The following is a 16,724-nucleotide window of genomic DNA, read 5'->3' on the forward strand; positions in this document are numbered from 1 at the left end:
CAAAGGCTGAACAGCCCTGCTAGGCAGGACCACAGCCCCAGGGCCTGGGTGCTCCAGCCCTGGCACCAGCTGCACACCCCTCCCACTTCTGGCCCTGTCTGCCTTCTTCCCTGAGGCTCCGAGGGAGGTCTCCACCCTCCTCCTGCTGAGTCAGGCCTTACCTCCTGGTGAGAAGTTCTAGCAGCCCTGCCTGGCACTGGCCACAGCTCCCCTCCTGTTTCCCATGCCCAGGACCCAGTTTGTCCCAGGAGTGAGCTGAGTGAGGTGTTGAACTCTCCCCAGCAGGCAGCCCAGGGGCAGAGTCAGAGAAAATGGGGGCTGGAAGCGGGTATGGTACACCTCTGTCCCCAGCAGATACAGTCATCACTTTGCACACCCTTGGAAACACCAACACAGACACACACACCCAGCCACACACCAAAGAGCACACTTGACCCCAGCAAGGTCCTGTTGGGGCAGGCAAGAAAGGCGCATGTGGGGACCCAAGCCTCCCACCACTTAGCCCCCACCACTCAGCAGGAAAAGCACCCCAGAAAACTAAACCGCTCCACTTACATTCTACAAAGCCTACATAAAATTTAAGTCTACAATGGAGTGGTTTTGTTGTAGTCACAAGGCTGGAAACCATCTCCACTATCTTATTTTAGAGCATCCTGTCTATTGCAGTCAAACGCTCTACCTCAGAGCTATGCTTCTTGTTGCTTTGCTGTAGAGACTCCTATGTTTCCCAGGCTGGTCTTGAACACCTGGCTTCCCAAAGTGCTGGAGTTATAGACATGATCTACCACACCTGGCCTTTATTTATTTTTAAGAGACGGGTCTTGCTATGTTGCCCAGGCTGCTGGAGTGCAGGGGCTATTCACAGAAACGATCTTAGCACCTGCAGCCTTGAAAAGTGATCCTCCCTACCTTGCTGGAAGTGCAGGTGTGCGCCCCCACGCCCAGCTTTAATTTTAGGGCTTTTCATCGCCCTCAAGAGAAACTCATTACTCCCTAGTCTTTCCTGCCCCTGCCCCGATAAACACTAAACTGCTTCTGGTCTCTGTGGATCTGCAGTGTCCGGCCTGGACATTTCTTATAAGTGGGATAACAAGTGGCCTTTCGTGTCTGGCTTGGTTCACCCTGCACACTTCCGAGGTTCACCCATGCTGTGGCCTGTCAGCATTCCAATCCTTTTGTGGCTGAGTATCCTCCTCTCCTTGTATGAATATACCACATTTTGTTTATTCGGCAACTGATGGACACTGATGGTTTTTACTTTTCGGCTATCATGAATAATGATAATGTTATTGATAATGAATAATGTTGCTATGAACATTTGTGTACAATGTTTGGTGTAGATGTGTTTTTATTAAAATTGCAAAAATGTGTATCTCTAATAACAAAGTCTGAACAATAGGTTAAGTACCTGGAACCCATGTACTGGAACAGCTGCCCCGGAAAAGGCAGTCCAGAGCTGCAAACCTCCAATCCCAAACAGGCCCCTCAAAACTAAGGCCCTACAGGGACTGGCTCAACCTCCATCCAGCCCACCCACCACTTCTGCCCCAGGCCAGGGAAGGAGCCTGAAGAGCCGGCTCCAGTCCTGCAGAAGGAGCAGGGTCTCCTGGAGCACCTAGGTTCATTCTTTCTTTTTTTCTTTTTTTTTTAAGACGGAGTCTCGCTCTGTCACCCAGGCTGGAGTGCAGTGGTGCAATCCCCGCTCACTGAAATCTCCGCCTCCCGGGTTCAAGCGATTCTTCTGCCTCAGCCTCCCGAGGAGCTAGGACTACAGGCGCCCGCCACCCTGCCCGGCTAATTTTTGTATTATTAAGTAGAGACGGGTGTTTCACCGTGTTGGCCAGGCTGGTCTCGAACTCCTGACCTCGTGATCCGCCCGCCTTGGCCTCCCAAAGTGCTGGGATTACAGGCGGGAGCCATCGCGCCGGCCAAGTTCGTTCTTACTGAGACTCCTCTGGCCTGCTCCGGCTCCCCGCAACCTCTGTTTCCCGGGACCCCACCCCATCCTCCCCGACCCTGCTCCCTCTCCCACGACCCCTGTCCCGTCCCCCTGACCCCCGCCCCGTCTACTGCGACCGCGCCCCGTCCCCCGCGACCCCCGTCCCGTCTCCCACGACCCCGTTCCATCCCCCACGACCCCTGTCCCGTCCCCCACGCCCCCGCCCGCCAGCGCGAGAAAACAGGAAGCCGCGCGCGGCGGCGGCGCTGGAAGTGCAGGAAACGGCGGCGGGCGCGGCGCTTATCTCGGGCCGCAGCCCGGACCCCTGGCCTCAAGCCGGGCAGGGGGCGCCAAGGACAGGGCCTGCTCACCTGGTGGGGAGCCCTGGCCGCCTCTTCCCCTGACCGCGGCTGTCACAATCCGGCCAGGCCAGGCGGGGAGACTGCGAGGACGCCGGTGTCGGGACCTCCCGAAGGGAGCAAGGCCGGAAGGCGACCCGGGAACCCGCGTCCAGCTCCAGGGCTGCCCACCTCCCCAGCGCACTCGGCCCTGCCCTGCCCCCAGAGGCCTGACCTCCTCATTTCCCCCAAAACAAGGACTCACTTCCCCCAGCAGGTGCGACCTCCCGCTGGCTCTTCCGGATTTTAATGGGGAGGGGGAAGAGCGGGGAGGAGCGATGGTTGTTTCTGTGTTTACAAAGCTGGGTCTTTTCCTGGGGAGGGGGCAGGATGGGGGCTGTCGCTGGGCCTCCCCTAGGGTCCTAAAGGCACTGGCAGAGACAATGGGCCCCAGCACCTGGCTTCCCCCCACCAGTGAGTATGTGTTTCCTGGAGTGGGGGGGACTTGTTTCCGAGTCAGCCACAGCTGGAGCAGGGGGGCCTCCCTGCACACCTGCAGGGCTCAGAGCCCACACAAGGCCGGGCACCTCCCAGGTCTGGGCGCAGCTGTTTCCTCTGAGGACCACTCACACTCCTCCCCAGCCGTCTCCAGCCGCGGTGTGGTGGTCTGTCCTGTCTGCTCACAGGGCCTGGGTATGGCAGGTACTGAGACAACATCCATCTTTCCCACCACCTCCCTCGGGTCAGCTTCAGCAAAACTCCCAGGCTGGGGTGGGGGCCGATGGCGGTGGTGGGGGAGGGTGCTTTGGGAGACCATGAGAGGCTGCATCCCCCACCGCTGAAGAGGTGGAGGTGGGGTGGGGAGAGAGAGGAGCTTGGGGGCAGGGGTGGGGAACACACAAGAGGAAAAGTCAGGATTAACTTTTGGTTTTGCAAATCCAGAGACTAGCCAGTTGCTCGAGTTCCAGATGTTCTTTCAAAGGCTCCCAGTCTGGGGAGGCCTGGGGACCCAGGCCCCCTTCAAAGCCTGCCTGGCCCCCTCTTCCCAGCGCTGCACATGGAGGGGTCTGACTCCTGAGCTGTGGGAAGTTGCACAACCCCAGCCAGTGCCCTGCAGGCCCCATCTGTTACCCTGGCACAGCCCCCACCTCCCTGGAGCAGCCAAGCCCTGAGAAGGCATGAGGATGGGACAGGACAGTACTGTGTGCAGCCTCAACCCAGAAACAGTATTTTACAAAGAACCAGGCTCAGGCCACCTGCCCTGGGCCTCTGCAGGGAAGGCACCACCAGTCGGTCTATGGACATACAGGGCCAGTCCATGGGCTCTGCCCTCAGTGGTTCCATGGCCAATGGCTCTGTCCCTGTCGGCCGTGGGGCCAGTGAGTCTCTTTCCATCTCTGGGTTGATTCTGGTCAGTTCCAGGCAACAAACATTTGTTGAGCAGCTCATGTGCTAGCCTGGGCCAGGTGCTGGTATACCATGCTGAGGGAGACATGCCTCTATCCTCATGGAGCTACAGAGGGGCTACGGTCCCAGCGCTGAACACAAAGAGGACCTGAGCCTCTCAGGTCTGAGCAGGCACCGCGGCTTCTCTCCTAGTTTCTGTGGCTCTCGGTAGCTCTGGGCCTCTTCCTGTAGCTCCACACATGCCCCTACACCTAGTCTGGTTGGGCTGTCCCCACCCTGGACAAGTGAACTTTGTCCCAGAAGCCCAAAGCCCACCTTGCTCCCATTCTGCATGAGAGGGAGGAGCCATGGGCCAGGATACAGGGCTTCTCACCCATCCATGTGGTCGTGGTCCAGGACTAGGCACGGACATGTGTCCCTAAAACCCTGAGGCCTCTGTTCCTCCTCCTGCCCCCAAGAGGCTGTGGTTTGTTTGAACCTTTCTCAGTCAGGGTAGAGGGAGCTGTTTCTGTTGCCCACCCACATCCCCAGCCTCTGATTGCTCTGAACAGCAGAACAGGAGCACTGTGGGTGGGCAGGAGCCATGGAGCAGCCCAGGAGGTCATACATGGACAGGAGAAGAGTGCCCTCCCCATGGCCCAGGGGTTGGGGCAGGTCTAAGTGCAAGAAGTCAGCGGCCCCTGGGGCAATGTGACAGTGGGAGCCTTCATGGAGGGCCTGTCCCCATCCTGTCCCTGAGCCCAGCCCAGAACCCTGGATTCTTTTCTTTCTCCAGGCCCCAAATCAGCTGCCTCCCAGCCATGCTCTGCTGTCCATACCTTATGCTCCACACCCCAGCATAAGTCGCCCACAGTTCCCCAGCTCCCTCAGGGACCTCAAACAGACCCACTCCCCCTTTAGTGCTTCCCATGTTCAGGTTCCCCAAAGACCCAGCCAGGTACTCCAGCCAGGACCCTGGGCAGCCTGGACCTCTCTTCACCCTTTCATCCTCACCAGCCCTCCACACAAGCCATGGGGATCTTTCTAGATTCCCAATTTTAACATCCCTCTTTCACCAGAGACCTTCCGCTGCCTCGGGATAAGTCCGGGTGCCTCCCTCAAGTGCTTTGGCTCCAGCTGGGGCTCCTGCACCCTGCCTCTCCCCTTCATCCCTCCCACACTTGCCCACACTGGCCCCCATGGAGCAGGCAATGCAGAACTAGGCCTGGGAACGCTTGCTGGGTGCTTGTGCTCAGAGCATGACCAGGGACTCTGTCAGAAGTGCTAACTCTGCAGGTGAGTCCAAGGCTCTGAAGTCCAGGAAGCTTGGTCCCCAGCCTCCAGGCAGGGGACGTATGGCAGATCCCATGCCCTGGGCCTGGGTCTAAGGCCAGCTCTTACATTGCTGGCTGTGATTTGGGGCAAGTCTCACAGCCTCCTCGTGCTTCAGTTTCCCCATTTATAAAACAGAGACAGTAGCTCTTGTTGTACAGACTAAATACATTAACACAGAGTGTGGAGTTGGGTCAGGGTCAGCTTGGGAGGTTACTTCTTTCTTCTGCTGCTGCCCCTGATCCCAAAGAATGCCAGAGGCACAGCCTGCTCGCTTCCTCTCACGGAAGGGGAGGGTAACAGGTGTCAGGGACTTTACCTCCTGTGCTCCTCCATGGGCCGAGATCAGGGAGGGGGTGACAGACTCCCAGACCCGTGCATCAGATGAGGGAACCAGGGGTCAGTCCCCCAGCAAATGCAGGGTTCCAGGGGCCAGAAAGCAGGCCCCAGCCTGGTCAGTCCTGCAGAGGAGGCTGGGCAGTCTCTGAGCCCAGGCCGTGGTCACCCCTCCTGAGGCAGCAGGAAATAGCCTGGCCAAGCTCACAGCCAGGGCCCGCAGCTCCCGCTTCCCTTCGGGCCCGTTTCCTTTATCCGGTTGTTTTGCTCCGAATCCACCAAGTCCAGCCTTCCCCTCCCCTCAATTTCCACCCCCGGCCCCGGTCCAAAGTGGAGCAGGATGGTTACGTGACTTTTTAGGGGCCCCAGGAGTCCCCCGCTCTCCCCTCCGCCCAGCCGGGAGCAGCTGACCGAGCCGGAGCGCGCCCAGCGTCCCGCGCCCGCCCTCTGCTGCCCGAGGCTGGGAGCGGCGGCTCCGCCCCGTCCAGGTGCCACAGGAAGTGCCGGTCCCCGCATTCCCCCTCCGGCGCCCCCCCATCGAAGCGCAGATCCCGGGGCGGTCCTAGGCCCACAGAGAGGCAGGCGAAGGGAGTGCCGGACCCGCAGCGCCAGCTCCGTTTATTGACGCCTTCGGCGCGTGGAGGGCGGGCCTCCTCCGAGACCCAGCGGCGGCCGGGCGCGCTCCCTTCTCCAAGTCCTGGGCCCTCCAGGGAGCGCGGGCTGCGTCGAGAGAGGGGCCGAGGTCACCAACAAGTCGACAAAACAAGGCGCCTCTCCAGGCTCTGCCGCGGCCCCGCTGGTTCTCCTCCCCGCGCAGGGCGCTGGAGGCACAGCCAGGCCGGGCCGCGCTAGGAGCCCCCGGAGGCCGGGGCGTGCAGCGCGAAGAGCTTCTCCCAGCAGGTGGCGACGGCGTCCAGGGCGCGCAGCAGGAGCTGCCTTCGGCCGCCGCGATGCCGGGCAGGGCGCACCTCGGGCCGCCGGCTCCGCTGTCGGGGACAGGGCGGTCAGCGAATGCGCACGGCCCCTGCGCCCAGCCCGGCCCGGGAAGGGAGGCGCGGCCCAGCCCGACCTCAGCCTAGGGGCCGTGGAGCCCCGGGAAGCGCGGCGGCCTTGTGGGGTTAGGGGAGGTCTGGCCCCGGGTGCACTCAGGGACGCACACCTGGGGTAGCGTCCTGCAGTGGCGCCGCATCACCGCCTCGGTGCGCACAGCCACGGTCCATGCAGCTCTCTCCAGGGCACCGCGGCGGCTCCCGGCCACCGCCCCGCGCAGGGTCCGACCCAGGGATGAGATGGACAGGAGGATACTGTGCTCCTGGGGAGGGAAGGAAGGAAGGAAGGCGGGGTGGGGGTGGGGAGAGACTGAGAGGGGAGCAGACCGGCGAACTTGGGTAGGGGCGCCTCCTCCATACCTTCTGGGCGCCACAGGAGGCCCGAGGCCGTCCCCGCCGTCCCGAGCTCCCGGGTCTAGTCAGGTTTTTCTGTATGAAATGAAAGTGTCTGGAGCCTGGCCTGGTCTCTTCGGCCCCCGCCCCGCCCCACTTCACGGCAGCCTGCAGATCCTCGAAGATGATGGCGCGATAGTGGCGAAGCACGTCGGGGACGCTGCAGGCCGGGGAATGGGCGCGGCTTGGCGCGGTCCCCAGCAGCGCCAACAGAAGCGCCCAGAGTGCAGGCTTGGGGGATACCTGGAGGAGACAGCAGATTGGGGTTAGGCCTGGGGGCGGGGGTTCCCAGCACAGGGAGCAGCCAGCCCGCCTGCACTTTGTTTCCGTAGAAGCCCCACCCCCTTCCCCACCCCACGGGATCTCTGAGCCTTATGAAATGGACATGTCACCAATCAAGAAAGGCTGTAGGCACAGGCCTGGTGGGATAAATCAGGAGAGACAACAGATAAGTCTGCAAACCAGACAGGTCTATGCTCCCTGCAAAAATGTGCAAGGGGTGAGTGATGTGGGCTGGGAGGCCATGTCACTGAGCCCTGAAGACCAGCAGGAGACAGAGGGGGCAGGGCCAGAGGCAGGAGAGCCTGGCTCTGTGGTCCATGTAGGAGTGGGGCCAGCAAGGGGTGGAGCACCCTCAAGACGGCACAAAGCAGGGCCCACCTGGCCCTGCACAGCTCGAGTGGGGCTGGTCTGCAAGCTCTTGGGGGTACAGTAGGAAGTTGTCCCAGTACAGGCTGTCCCACCCATGGCCATGTCCATTCAACTCCACACCTCCCACACTGGCAACCTCTGGGTTAGCTCACAGAGACATGGGAACTGGGGAGCTCCTTGTACCTCCAAGCCAAGTGGGGCAGGGGCTCAGAGCTCCAAGCCACACCCTATTGGAAGGGGAAAGCTGGGGGGACTCCCAGAAGCCACAGAGGAGGAAGGAGCCACCACATCCAGCCCCAACCAACAGTTGCAAAAGCCCCCTCTGCCTGTACCAGCCGCCCCACGCCATCCCTCCAGGCAGCCTATGCCACAGGCCCCCGCCGACCCAAAGTGGAGGGCCTGCTCCCACAGGGAAAAAGCCCAAACATCAAGGAGACAGCTGATGGCCCCCAGGTTCCCAGCCACTCAAAAGGGGCCAGCCCCAAACCTTCCCCTGGGCCCCCGGATGGAGTCAGACAGCAGATCTAGGGCTGGAAAATTAATCATGCGAACCGGACCAAGATAACAGGACTCGACTCGGCTTCCCAGCCCTGGCAGGGGAGCCTGACCAAGCAGCACCCCAAACCTCGCCTAGAGCTGGGGGCCTGGTGGGGGTGGCAGCTCCTGCTCAGAGCATGAAGCAGCAATGGCTGGAAGAGCAGATGGCTTGCTACGGCCCCTTCTTGAAACTGGCCCCCCAACCACACACGCCACGGCCAACTTGGTGGGCTCAGAATTGCCACGTCATCCCCTCTGCCCGCTCTGGGTCAGAGGTCATAGCGAAAACCAGAGTCTGACTCCTAAGCAGGCCAGCTGGAGCTGCAAGGATGTCCAGCACCTGCTGTGTCCCACCCAGGTGGGGCAGACAGGCTGCCCTGGGAGTCCCACCTGGCCTGTTAGTACCACTTCCCGGCTCAAGCCTCAGCCCAGCTTAGAACAGGGTGGCCCGGCACCCGGGACCCCCCCTCGCCCAACTACCAGAAGCCAGGGCACATGTACCCACTGCCACCCACAGTGACACAGTGACCAGAGCCAACTAGAGATCTCCCAGGGGAACTCGGGAACAAGCAGTGTCTCCTGAGCTGTGTGTACCCCCAGCCCCTCCACCCAAGTGAGCCCCCTCACTAGAGGAGGCCCACAGCTGCTCACCATGGGCCTTTCAGGGTCTTGCCCTCCCTCACTCCCGCCAGCAGGCCACAAACATGATCCTGGGGGTCCTCGGACAGGGTGTGCACCACCGCACCAGGTCCAACACCAGCCAACAGCTTCCCTGGACAGGCTGCCTGGAGGACTGCAGAGGGGCAGGCCAGGCGGAGGCTTTTGAAGTTGGCTCCTCCAAGCTGAGGGAGGGAGCAGGAGAGGGAAGGAGAGGCCACGCAATCCCAGCCCTGCCCCCTCCTCCCCACTCCCTATCACTTCAATTAACCTGGCCCTGGAATGAGCAGCCACCTCTCCCAGGGGATCCAGGGCTAATGTGGGTCTTGGATTAACTTGTCAGTCCCAGAGATACTGTTCTGTCAAGGAGGGGTGGGGCGCTGTGTGGGCTGGGCGGTGCAGGGCCCAGCTGGTGGGGGAGGGGAGCCAGGTGAGACCGGGGCCAACTCTGTGGCCAGCAAGTGCTGCCTCTCCCAGGGAGCTGGCTGATGGGCAGAGCTGGTAGGAGGCCTCATCCCCTCCCCAGCTGCCGGACTTGCAGCCTGACATCCAGGGGGCCCTGCCCCAGCAGGTCCCAAGACATGGGGCTTCCCGGGCCCCTGCTGCTGGCCCGGCCTCACTCCTCCTGGGCGGAGGGGTCTCGCTGGGGCTGTGACTCTGCTGCCTGCTGTAGACACCCGGGAGCAGGTGGGTCCCCATCCTTGGCTGCTGTCACTTCTGCTGAGGTCTGGGGCAGGCACTCTGGTTTGCAGCCTGACAGGCCGTGGTGAAGACACCTCAGAACAAGAGCAACCTCTGAGGCACAACTCACCTTCGTGAGCTGAAAAAATCTCAGTTGAAGACAGGTGAAGGTAGTTTCCCAGGGGAAAAGTCAGTGATTCACACAACAGTCAAGAACAGACCACACAGGTGACAGGAGTCCCCTAGGACTGTAACACTGCGTCTTTACGTTTTTGCTTTTTCTGTGTTTGGATGTGATTAAATGCTGTGACAGGCTGTGCGAGTCTGCAGCCCAGGAGCCCCAGGCTCTGGCACACAGCCTGGGGGTGCAGGAGGCCTTGCCTGCCAGCCTTGTGTAAATGCACTTTTTTTTTTTTTTTGAGACGGAGTCTCGCTCTGTCACCCAAGCTGGAGTGCAGTGGCCAGATCTCAGCTCACTGCAAGCTCCGCCTCCCGGGTTCACGCCATTCTCCTGCCTCAGCCTCCCGAGTAGCTGGGACTACAGGCGCCGCCACCTCGCCCGGCTAGTTTTTTGTATTTTTTAGTAGAGACGGGGTTTCACCGTGTTAGCCAGGATGGTCTCGATCTCCTGACCTTGTGATCCGCCCGCCTCGGCCTCCCAAAGTGCTGGGATTACAGGCTTGAGCCACCGCGCACGGCCGTAAATGCACTCTTTCATATTTGCAAGACAACATCGTCTAACGAGGTGTTTCTCAGAATGTGTCCCCACCGTTAAGTGACGCACAACTGTAGTTTGGCCTCAAAGCATCTGAGAAAACCCCACACAGGGAAGAAAGAGGAGACACACATGGACAACGCAAGTGCTCTGGAACTTTCCAAGGGCCCTGGAGGAAGCCTCCCCTGAACATGGCCCGACACATTCTTTTCTGTGTGACCCTCAATGCCCACCCAGCTGAGCTCAGAGAAGTGCTTCCTTCCTAGGCCTGTTTCCACATCTGCACAGGGCCGGGCTGACTTTACAAACTTCCTCGGCCTCGGTGTCCACATCTGTACAGGGCCGGGCTGACTTTATAAACTCCAAAAAGCTGCAGAACTCTCTTCATCTTCAGAGTAAATGTTGAAGGCTCCCTCATGCTTCCATGTCTCCACGAAAGATTAAAGGAAACTCCTCCACAAGTCTGAATTAAAACACTCATGAAGCTCCAGCAGCTGCTCCTCAGGACGGGGCGAGAGGAAGGACTTCCAGATTCCAACAATTTGAGCTGGACCCCAGGTTGCCTGCCCAGCAGAGACCAACCAGCAGTTCCTGACCCCACACGGGTGGCAGGTCCCTTGCCCTGGACTGGCCATGTCCTCGAGGTCCCCAGAACCACAAGGAAGGGGGACCCACACCCACATTCTGGTCTACCAGGACCACCGCATGTGCAGACAGGGATCCCCCACCCCAGCCATTTTCACTCATCAGGAGCAGGCAGACCACAAGGCCTAGCACAGGCCCCCATGTGCAGGAGGGCAGAGCTGTGGGTCAGTGACTGACCACCACCACAGGCCCTGCCATTGGTACCACAAAACAGGTTGGGACCCTCCGGGGCTCCCCTCTCACAAGGAACGTCCAGGGACAGCTGCTCTCCAGCAGCCTTCTTGGCCCACGTGACAGTGCCCTCCTCCTCCCCTGCAGGCCTAAACAACTGTCCACCCACACCCTCTGGGCCAGCGATGACCTCCAGCCAGATGTCTCCAGCCCTGGCCTACACAAGAGCCAGCTGGCTCCCTGCTGGATGCACACACATGATCCCAGGCCTGAGGATGTCCTTTATCCTTATGCAGCTAAGGCTGAAAAGAAGCCAAGTCTCCCAGGTAATGCAACGTTCAACCTGGAGATGAGAACCATTGCAGTGCTTTAAGGTTAAATTAGCAAAAATAAACTCACGGCCAGGTGCGGTGGCTCACGCCTGTAATCCCAGCACTTTGTGAGGCCGAGGCGGATGGATCACCTGAGGTCAGGAGTTTGGAAGCGGGCGCCTGTAGTACCAGCTACTCGGGAGGCTGAGACAGGAGAATTGCTTGAACCCAGGAGGCGGAGGTTGCAGTGAACCGAGATCGTGCCACTGCACTCCAGCCTGGGCAACAAAGCAAGACTCTGTCTCAAAAATAAATAAATAAATAAACTCACCTCCAAAGGTAAGAACACCTCTTACTGGTGACATTGTCACTCGGCACATGCCTGAGGAGCCTGGGAGGCCGTATGGAGAGGCCCTGGGCAGAGCTGAGTTCTGTTTGCACTCAGACCCCAGGGAGGCCCCAGCTGTACCCTGACCAAGACCCTTGCAGGCGGCTGCCAGGCTCCTGCGAGCACCTTTGTCCTGCATGCAGCTCGGTCCCCACTATCTCCAGCTGTCCCCACACAGGGCTTTTGGCCAGAACATCTGCACTCCCACCACCTTCTCTACAGTCTTGGGGAACCCGGGCACCTCCACAGTGCCGCCTCTGTGAGACACTGGCTATCTGCAAGAGGCTTCTGCCCAGGCAAGGGAGATCGCACCATGCCAGGACAGTGTGGGACAGGCCAGACTGGGGCAGCAGAAGCAGGAGCCAGGGAAGGGCCTCAGAGAAAACCAGCAGGCTGCCTGCTCTGACACGAGACATAAAAACTTTTAATGAAGGAGGACACGGCTCAGGGCCCTTTCACATGCCCTCCCACGTGCGGCCCAACCCTGCCCCACGGAGACCGGCCACGGCGAGCGACCGGTCAATCAGAAGGTGTTCTTGATGCGGCCGGCCACCAGCCTAAGGATGTCCCCAATCTTCTTCTGCCAGTTGGCGATGTCCTTGGACACGGCGCACCACAGCTCACCATGCCGCGGCTCTGCACTCTCACAGCGCTTCCGCACCTCCTCCTGCTGCTCCTGGGGGGACCACAGGGCACTTCAGGCAGGGGTCCTCCCACGCTACTCCCCAGACCTCGCCTGCTTCTCGCCTGCCCCCATGCAGACCTGGCTCTGGCAGGACCAACCCCAACCGGCGGGCGAGGGGGCACAGGCCCTGCACCAGAAGGTAAGGCTCTTTCAGGTGTGTGCCTCAAAAGAGCCTGAGGAGCATGGACCCCTCAGCCTCAGTGTACGGATGAGGAACTGAGCCAGGCTCCCCATGTCTGTGCCTCACACAAGTGCTCACATCTGCCTTCTCCAAACAAGGAGTTAGGGTTCATGTGGGCTGGCAACACTTTCCAGGGAAGACCAGGACAGCCTGACCGCCTCCAGCACAGCTCTGAGAACGCTTGGCTCTAGGGGGGCAGGTGGGAGCAGAGGGGCTGCTGTCCAGGCTGTCCTAGAAAGCCATACCCAGGCTCAGGCCCAAGAAAAAGGCCAACTCCATTCCCATTCCTCAAGTGAGCCCAGGCCCCAGCCAGCAAATAACTCATTAAAATACGCCAGCAGACAGGCCACTCTAACGGACAGGGCACCTCAATTCCAGGGTGTGGAGCTGTGAGGCTATAAGCAGAAAACAGATGTGGAGGCAGAGACGGCCTTGTGCGGGGGCGTCGAGGATGCCGTGCCCTACCCACCCGGTCCATCCTCCCAGCCCCGGGCAGAGTCACGAGGGCCGTGGCCACCTCCTAGAGCCCCCAGGGCTGGCGGAACTCCCCACCACAGTCCCAGAAGGCACTGAGCGGCGGTCTGCTGAGGGGCCTCACCTCAGTGCCATGCTGCAGCTCAAACTTGTAGAAGAAGGCCCAGGCGTCCCCCAGGTCTGAGTCAATCTTCACAGTGCGGTGGAACCACTCCCTGGCCTTGGTGATCTTCCGCTGACTCCAAAACAGCCTGTTCCGGAAGGACAGGAACCCAGAGTGAGTGGCTGCAGGACAGTGTTCTGGGGCAGGGGAAGGGCTCCAGGGGCCATCAGCTTCATCCCTGACCTGCAGCCCTGGTGCTGCCCCAAGAAGGCCCAAGGAGCAGGGCCTGGGCTGATCTGGAAATTACCCCAGATCATTAACTTGAAGTCGTCCTTCACGGGTCTAACCAAATCGTTTTTTTTTTTGAGACGGAGTCTTGCTCTGTCGCCCAGGCTGGAGTGCAGTGGTGCGCTCTCCGCTCACCGCAACCTCTGCCTCCTGTTTCAAGCAATTCTCCTGCCTCAGCCTCCTGAGTAGCTGGGATTACAGGAATGCACCACCATACCCGGCTAATTTTTGTATTTTTAGTAGAGATGGGGTTTCACTGTGTTGGTCAGGCTGGTCTCAAACTCCCGACCTCGTGATCCGCCTGCCTCAGCCTCCCAGTGCTGGGATTATAGGCGTGAGCCACCGTGCCCGGCCCAAATTGTTTCTTTAAAAATTCACACGCAAGGAAAGACCTTCCAACTCCATAAAATTAGGGTCAAATACAAGGAGATGAAACTAAACCTGACACAAAATTAAACTACAACTTTGATGAGGGAAAGTTATACAGTGTCAGCTCCTCACTGAGACACCTGCTGGATCATCCTGCCCCACCTGGCCTCTAGCAGCAACCCCAGTGAACACTGAAAAGATGGACTTCGGGCAGCACCAGGGCCTGGGCCCGCAGCCCGCAGCCCTCAGGCCACAGGATTCATACCACCGTTCCTGCCAGACACATGGACACCTGAAAACCAGGCCTGAAGAGGTCCATGCTGGACTATCAGAGGCCAGGTTGGGGGCGTGCATGGCACCACCCCCAACTGCTGGAGAAAGGATGGCGGGCACTGCTGCTGGGCACGCTGGCAGGCCTGGGACTCTGCATTGCTTGCCATCCTTTCCACCCTCTCCTCAGGGTCACCTGCCCCTGGAGCCAGAGGCACTGCAGTCAAGAGACAACACGAGGAACCCCTCCACTCCAGGCAGCTGTTTGGGTTCGTCTCAGTTGCCAAACGGAATAATTTCACACTCTGATAACCTGATTGTTTTTTAAGCCTTGTGGTATTCTTAATTGCCCAGTGTTAGATAAACTGTGATTTAAAGAGCACAAACCCAGATAGCAGACACACACAACACTGGCTTGGGAAGAGCAAGGAGTGACTTATTTACTTTAGCAAAGCCTTTTATAAGGTTTTATGGCTGCACTATCAGAGTGTCACCCAGAAGTCACTCTGGGAGGTGGACGCACAGGGCAGGACCAAGGGAGCACCGGCCAGACACAAGCCTCCCTGTGGGGAGCCTCTCTCATTTGTCAGGGGGCCCGTGGGCAGGGGAGAGGAGGTGCCCCTACAGGCAGGCCTGCGGGGGCAGCACCCAGACCTCTGGAGACCAAGCACCACTGCCACCCAGTGCTGGGGAGAAGGGATGGAGAGAATCAAGAGCCGGTACTAGGAAGGCTGTTGTCTCTGCGTGACCCATGGCAGGGCAGGTGGAGGGGAAGCCGGGCACATGAGGTGAGGCCCCTCGCCGCTGGGTCAGACACACCACCTCGCCAGGTGAGCCCATGTCCTGAGCTACAGCCTCAGGAGTCCAGGGTTCTTCTAAGAACTCCCTTCACCCCCACACGGTCACTCCCCAGCCTCCTGATGCACACTCAGGCCCAGCTCCTTCTCAGACCGTCATCCTCTTTCTAGAAGGAGACAAAGACCCTGTGGTCGGGGGTGGCCCCAAGCTCCCTGCTGTGCCCTGCACGTGGCAGGCCTTTGCCCACATGTGCCTAGAGTCTGCACGCTCTGCCCCATGGCGATAAGCAGCTGCCTGCGAGGTTCCAGAGTCATGTCCCCAGCGAGTCTCTGACCCAGCGGCCAGCACACCCGAGTGTGAATCACATGGTGTGAGGTCACTCACTGATCTCTGCCTCCCCTTCACATCATGTCTTCTGAGACAGCCTCCAGCACAGTCATCTTGGCACCCCTAGGCACACAAATTAGGCTCCAATCTCCAGCTCTGGATTATTTACGGAGCCACAGAGCTGAAAGTGATTTCTTGCCCCAACATAAAGCCTCTTGTCCAAAGGGGCTTTGCTTACCACTTAAAATTCTGTGTGAACCAACATTAGCAAATCTATCCTGTAACCCAGGCCTGTGTAGGTGTAAACTAAAAAATTGCAGAGACAAAGACAGCAGCCTCCTAGAAGAAGCCGGAACAGAGGAAGGGCTGAACCACACCTAGGGGATCCTGGGGAGGGAGGGAGAGGGGGGATCCTGGGGAGGGAGGGAGAGGGAGGGAGGGAGGGAGGGAGGGGGAGAGAGAGAGAGAGAGAGAGAGAGAGAGAGAGAGACTGACTGAGAGACTGAGACTGGCTGTCCCTCCCCAGGGCTTTGGGACAGAAGCCCAGGTGATGCTGCAGCACCCTCAGGTTTGTCTCTGCCGGGAGAGGCGCCTGCCCCGGACCACAGCAGGAGTGACAGCAGCCGAGGATCGGGGGAGCCCACCCTGCTGCCGGGCATCTTTACAAGGACCAGGGAGAGGCAGACAGACTCTGGAAAAAGAGCCCATGAGGACCCCAAGGGTCAGCAATCCTCTGGGGACGCCTCACTCACTTGGCCACGGCCAGGAGCACATGAGGGTCATGCTCACACTTCTTCAGGGCATCCACGCTCTTGGTCCTCCTCTGGGGCCTCGCCTCGAGGAAGATGGCCTCAGACCACAGGATACCTGCAATTCACAACAAACAACAAAGATCTGCACTCCAGCCTCCGGTTCCGGAAAGTGCCACAGAGATCCAACCCAGGACGTCCTCAGACGGTGACGGGGGCCTCCCACACACTGCTCGCAGAACTTGTGCAAGAACCACGAAGGATGAGTGCTCTGACCCACCCCAAACCATGGCAGCCCCGAGGGCACAGACGGGACACTCTGCAGAGTTTCACTCTGTCATTCAGGCTGGAGTGCAGTGGTGCGATCTTGGCTCACTACAACCTGCCACTCCCAGGCTCAAGCAATTCTCCTGCCTCAGTCTCCCGAGTAGCTGGAATTACAGGCATGCGCCACCATGCCCGGCTCATTTGTGTATTTTAGTAGACAGGGTTTCTTTTTTTTTTTTTTTTTTTGAGACGGAGTCTTGCTCTGTCACCCAGGCTGGAGTGCAGTGGCCGGATCTCAGCTCACTGCAAGCTCCGCCTCCCGGGTTCACGCCATTCTCCTGCCTCAGCCTCCCGAGTAGCTGGGACTACAGGCGCCCGCCAGGACGCCCGGCTAGTTTTTTGTATTTTTAGTAGAGACGGGGTTTCACCATGTTAGCCAGGATGGTCTCGATCTCCTGACCTCGTGATCCGCCCGTCTCGGCCTCCCAAAGTGCTGGGATTACAGGCTTGAGCCACCGCGCCTGGCCGTAGACGGGGTTTCACCATGTTGGCCAGGTTGGTCTCAAACTCCTGACCTCAGGTGATCCACCCACCTCAGCCTCCCAAAGTGCTGGGATTACAGGCATGAGCCACCGCTCCTGACGGATTTATTTGTTTTTTGAGACAGGGTTTCACTCCTGTCGT

The 16,724-nt window shown here is 59.5% G+C and overlaps 3 protein-coding genes across 5 annotated transcripts in view; all 3 read right to left on the bottom strand.

The window, feature by feature from the left end:
- Positions 1-2,585, bottom strand: part of TCEA2 (transcription elongation factor A2) — a 29,060-nt gene extending 26,475 nt beyond the window's left edge. Inside the window, exon 1 of one of the 3 annotated variants that reach the window (XM_030914260.1) lies at positions 2,543-2,585. The gene's annotated coding sequence lies outside the window, so the exon portion shown is untranslated. Of the gene's footprint in view, positions 1-2,310; positions 2,519-2,542 lie in introns of those variants that run through there. The other 2 variants (XM_030914264.1, XM_030914259.1) reach the window with 2 other exon arrangements.
- Positions 2,586-5,923: 3,338 nt separating this feature from the next.
- On the bottom strand, positions 5,924-7,526 carry C13H20orf204 (chromosome 13 C20orf204 homolog). Its single transcript, XM_010365258.2, has 4 exons — positions 7,517-7,526; positions 6,741-7,144; positions 6,491-6,643; positions 5,924-6,317 (listed from the first exon to the last, which is right to left on the bottom strand). The coding sequence occupies exons 1-4, from the start codon at positions 7,524-7,526 to the stop codon at positions 6,180-6,182; spliced, it is 705 nt and encodes a 234-aa protein (XP_010363560.2). The 3' UTR covers positions 5,924-6,179.
- Positions 7,527-11,930: 4,404 nt separating this feature from the next.
- PRPF6 (pre-mRNA processing factor 6) overlaps positions 11,931-16,724 on the bottom strand; it is a 61,027-nt gene continuing 56,233 nt past the window's right edge. The window contains exons 19-21 of the mRNA XM_030914894.1: positions 15,777-15,891; positions 12,994-13,120; positions 11,931-12,205 (exon numbers count right to left, since the gene is read on the bottom strand). Coding sequence (XP_030770754.1) covers positions 12,053-12,205; positions 12,994-13,120; positions 15,777-15,891 — 395 coding nt within the window. The 3' untranslated portion in view covers positions 11,931-12,052. The remainder of the gene's footprint in view (positions 12,206-12,993; positions 13,121-15,776; positions 15,892-16,724) is intronic.

The sequence above is a fragment of the Rhinopithecus roxellana genome, chromosome 13 (genome assembly GCF_007565055.1).
Source record: "Rhinopithecus roxellana isolate Shanxi Qingling chromosome 13, ASM756505v1, whole genome shotgun sequence".
In the NCBI taxonomy this organism is placed as follows: Eukaryota; Metazoa; Chordata; class Mammalia; order Primates; family Cercopithecidae; genus Rhinopithecus; species Rhinopithecus roxellana.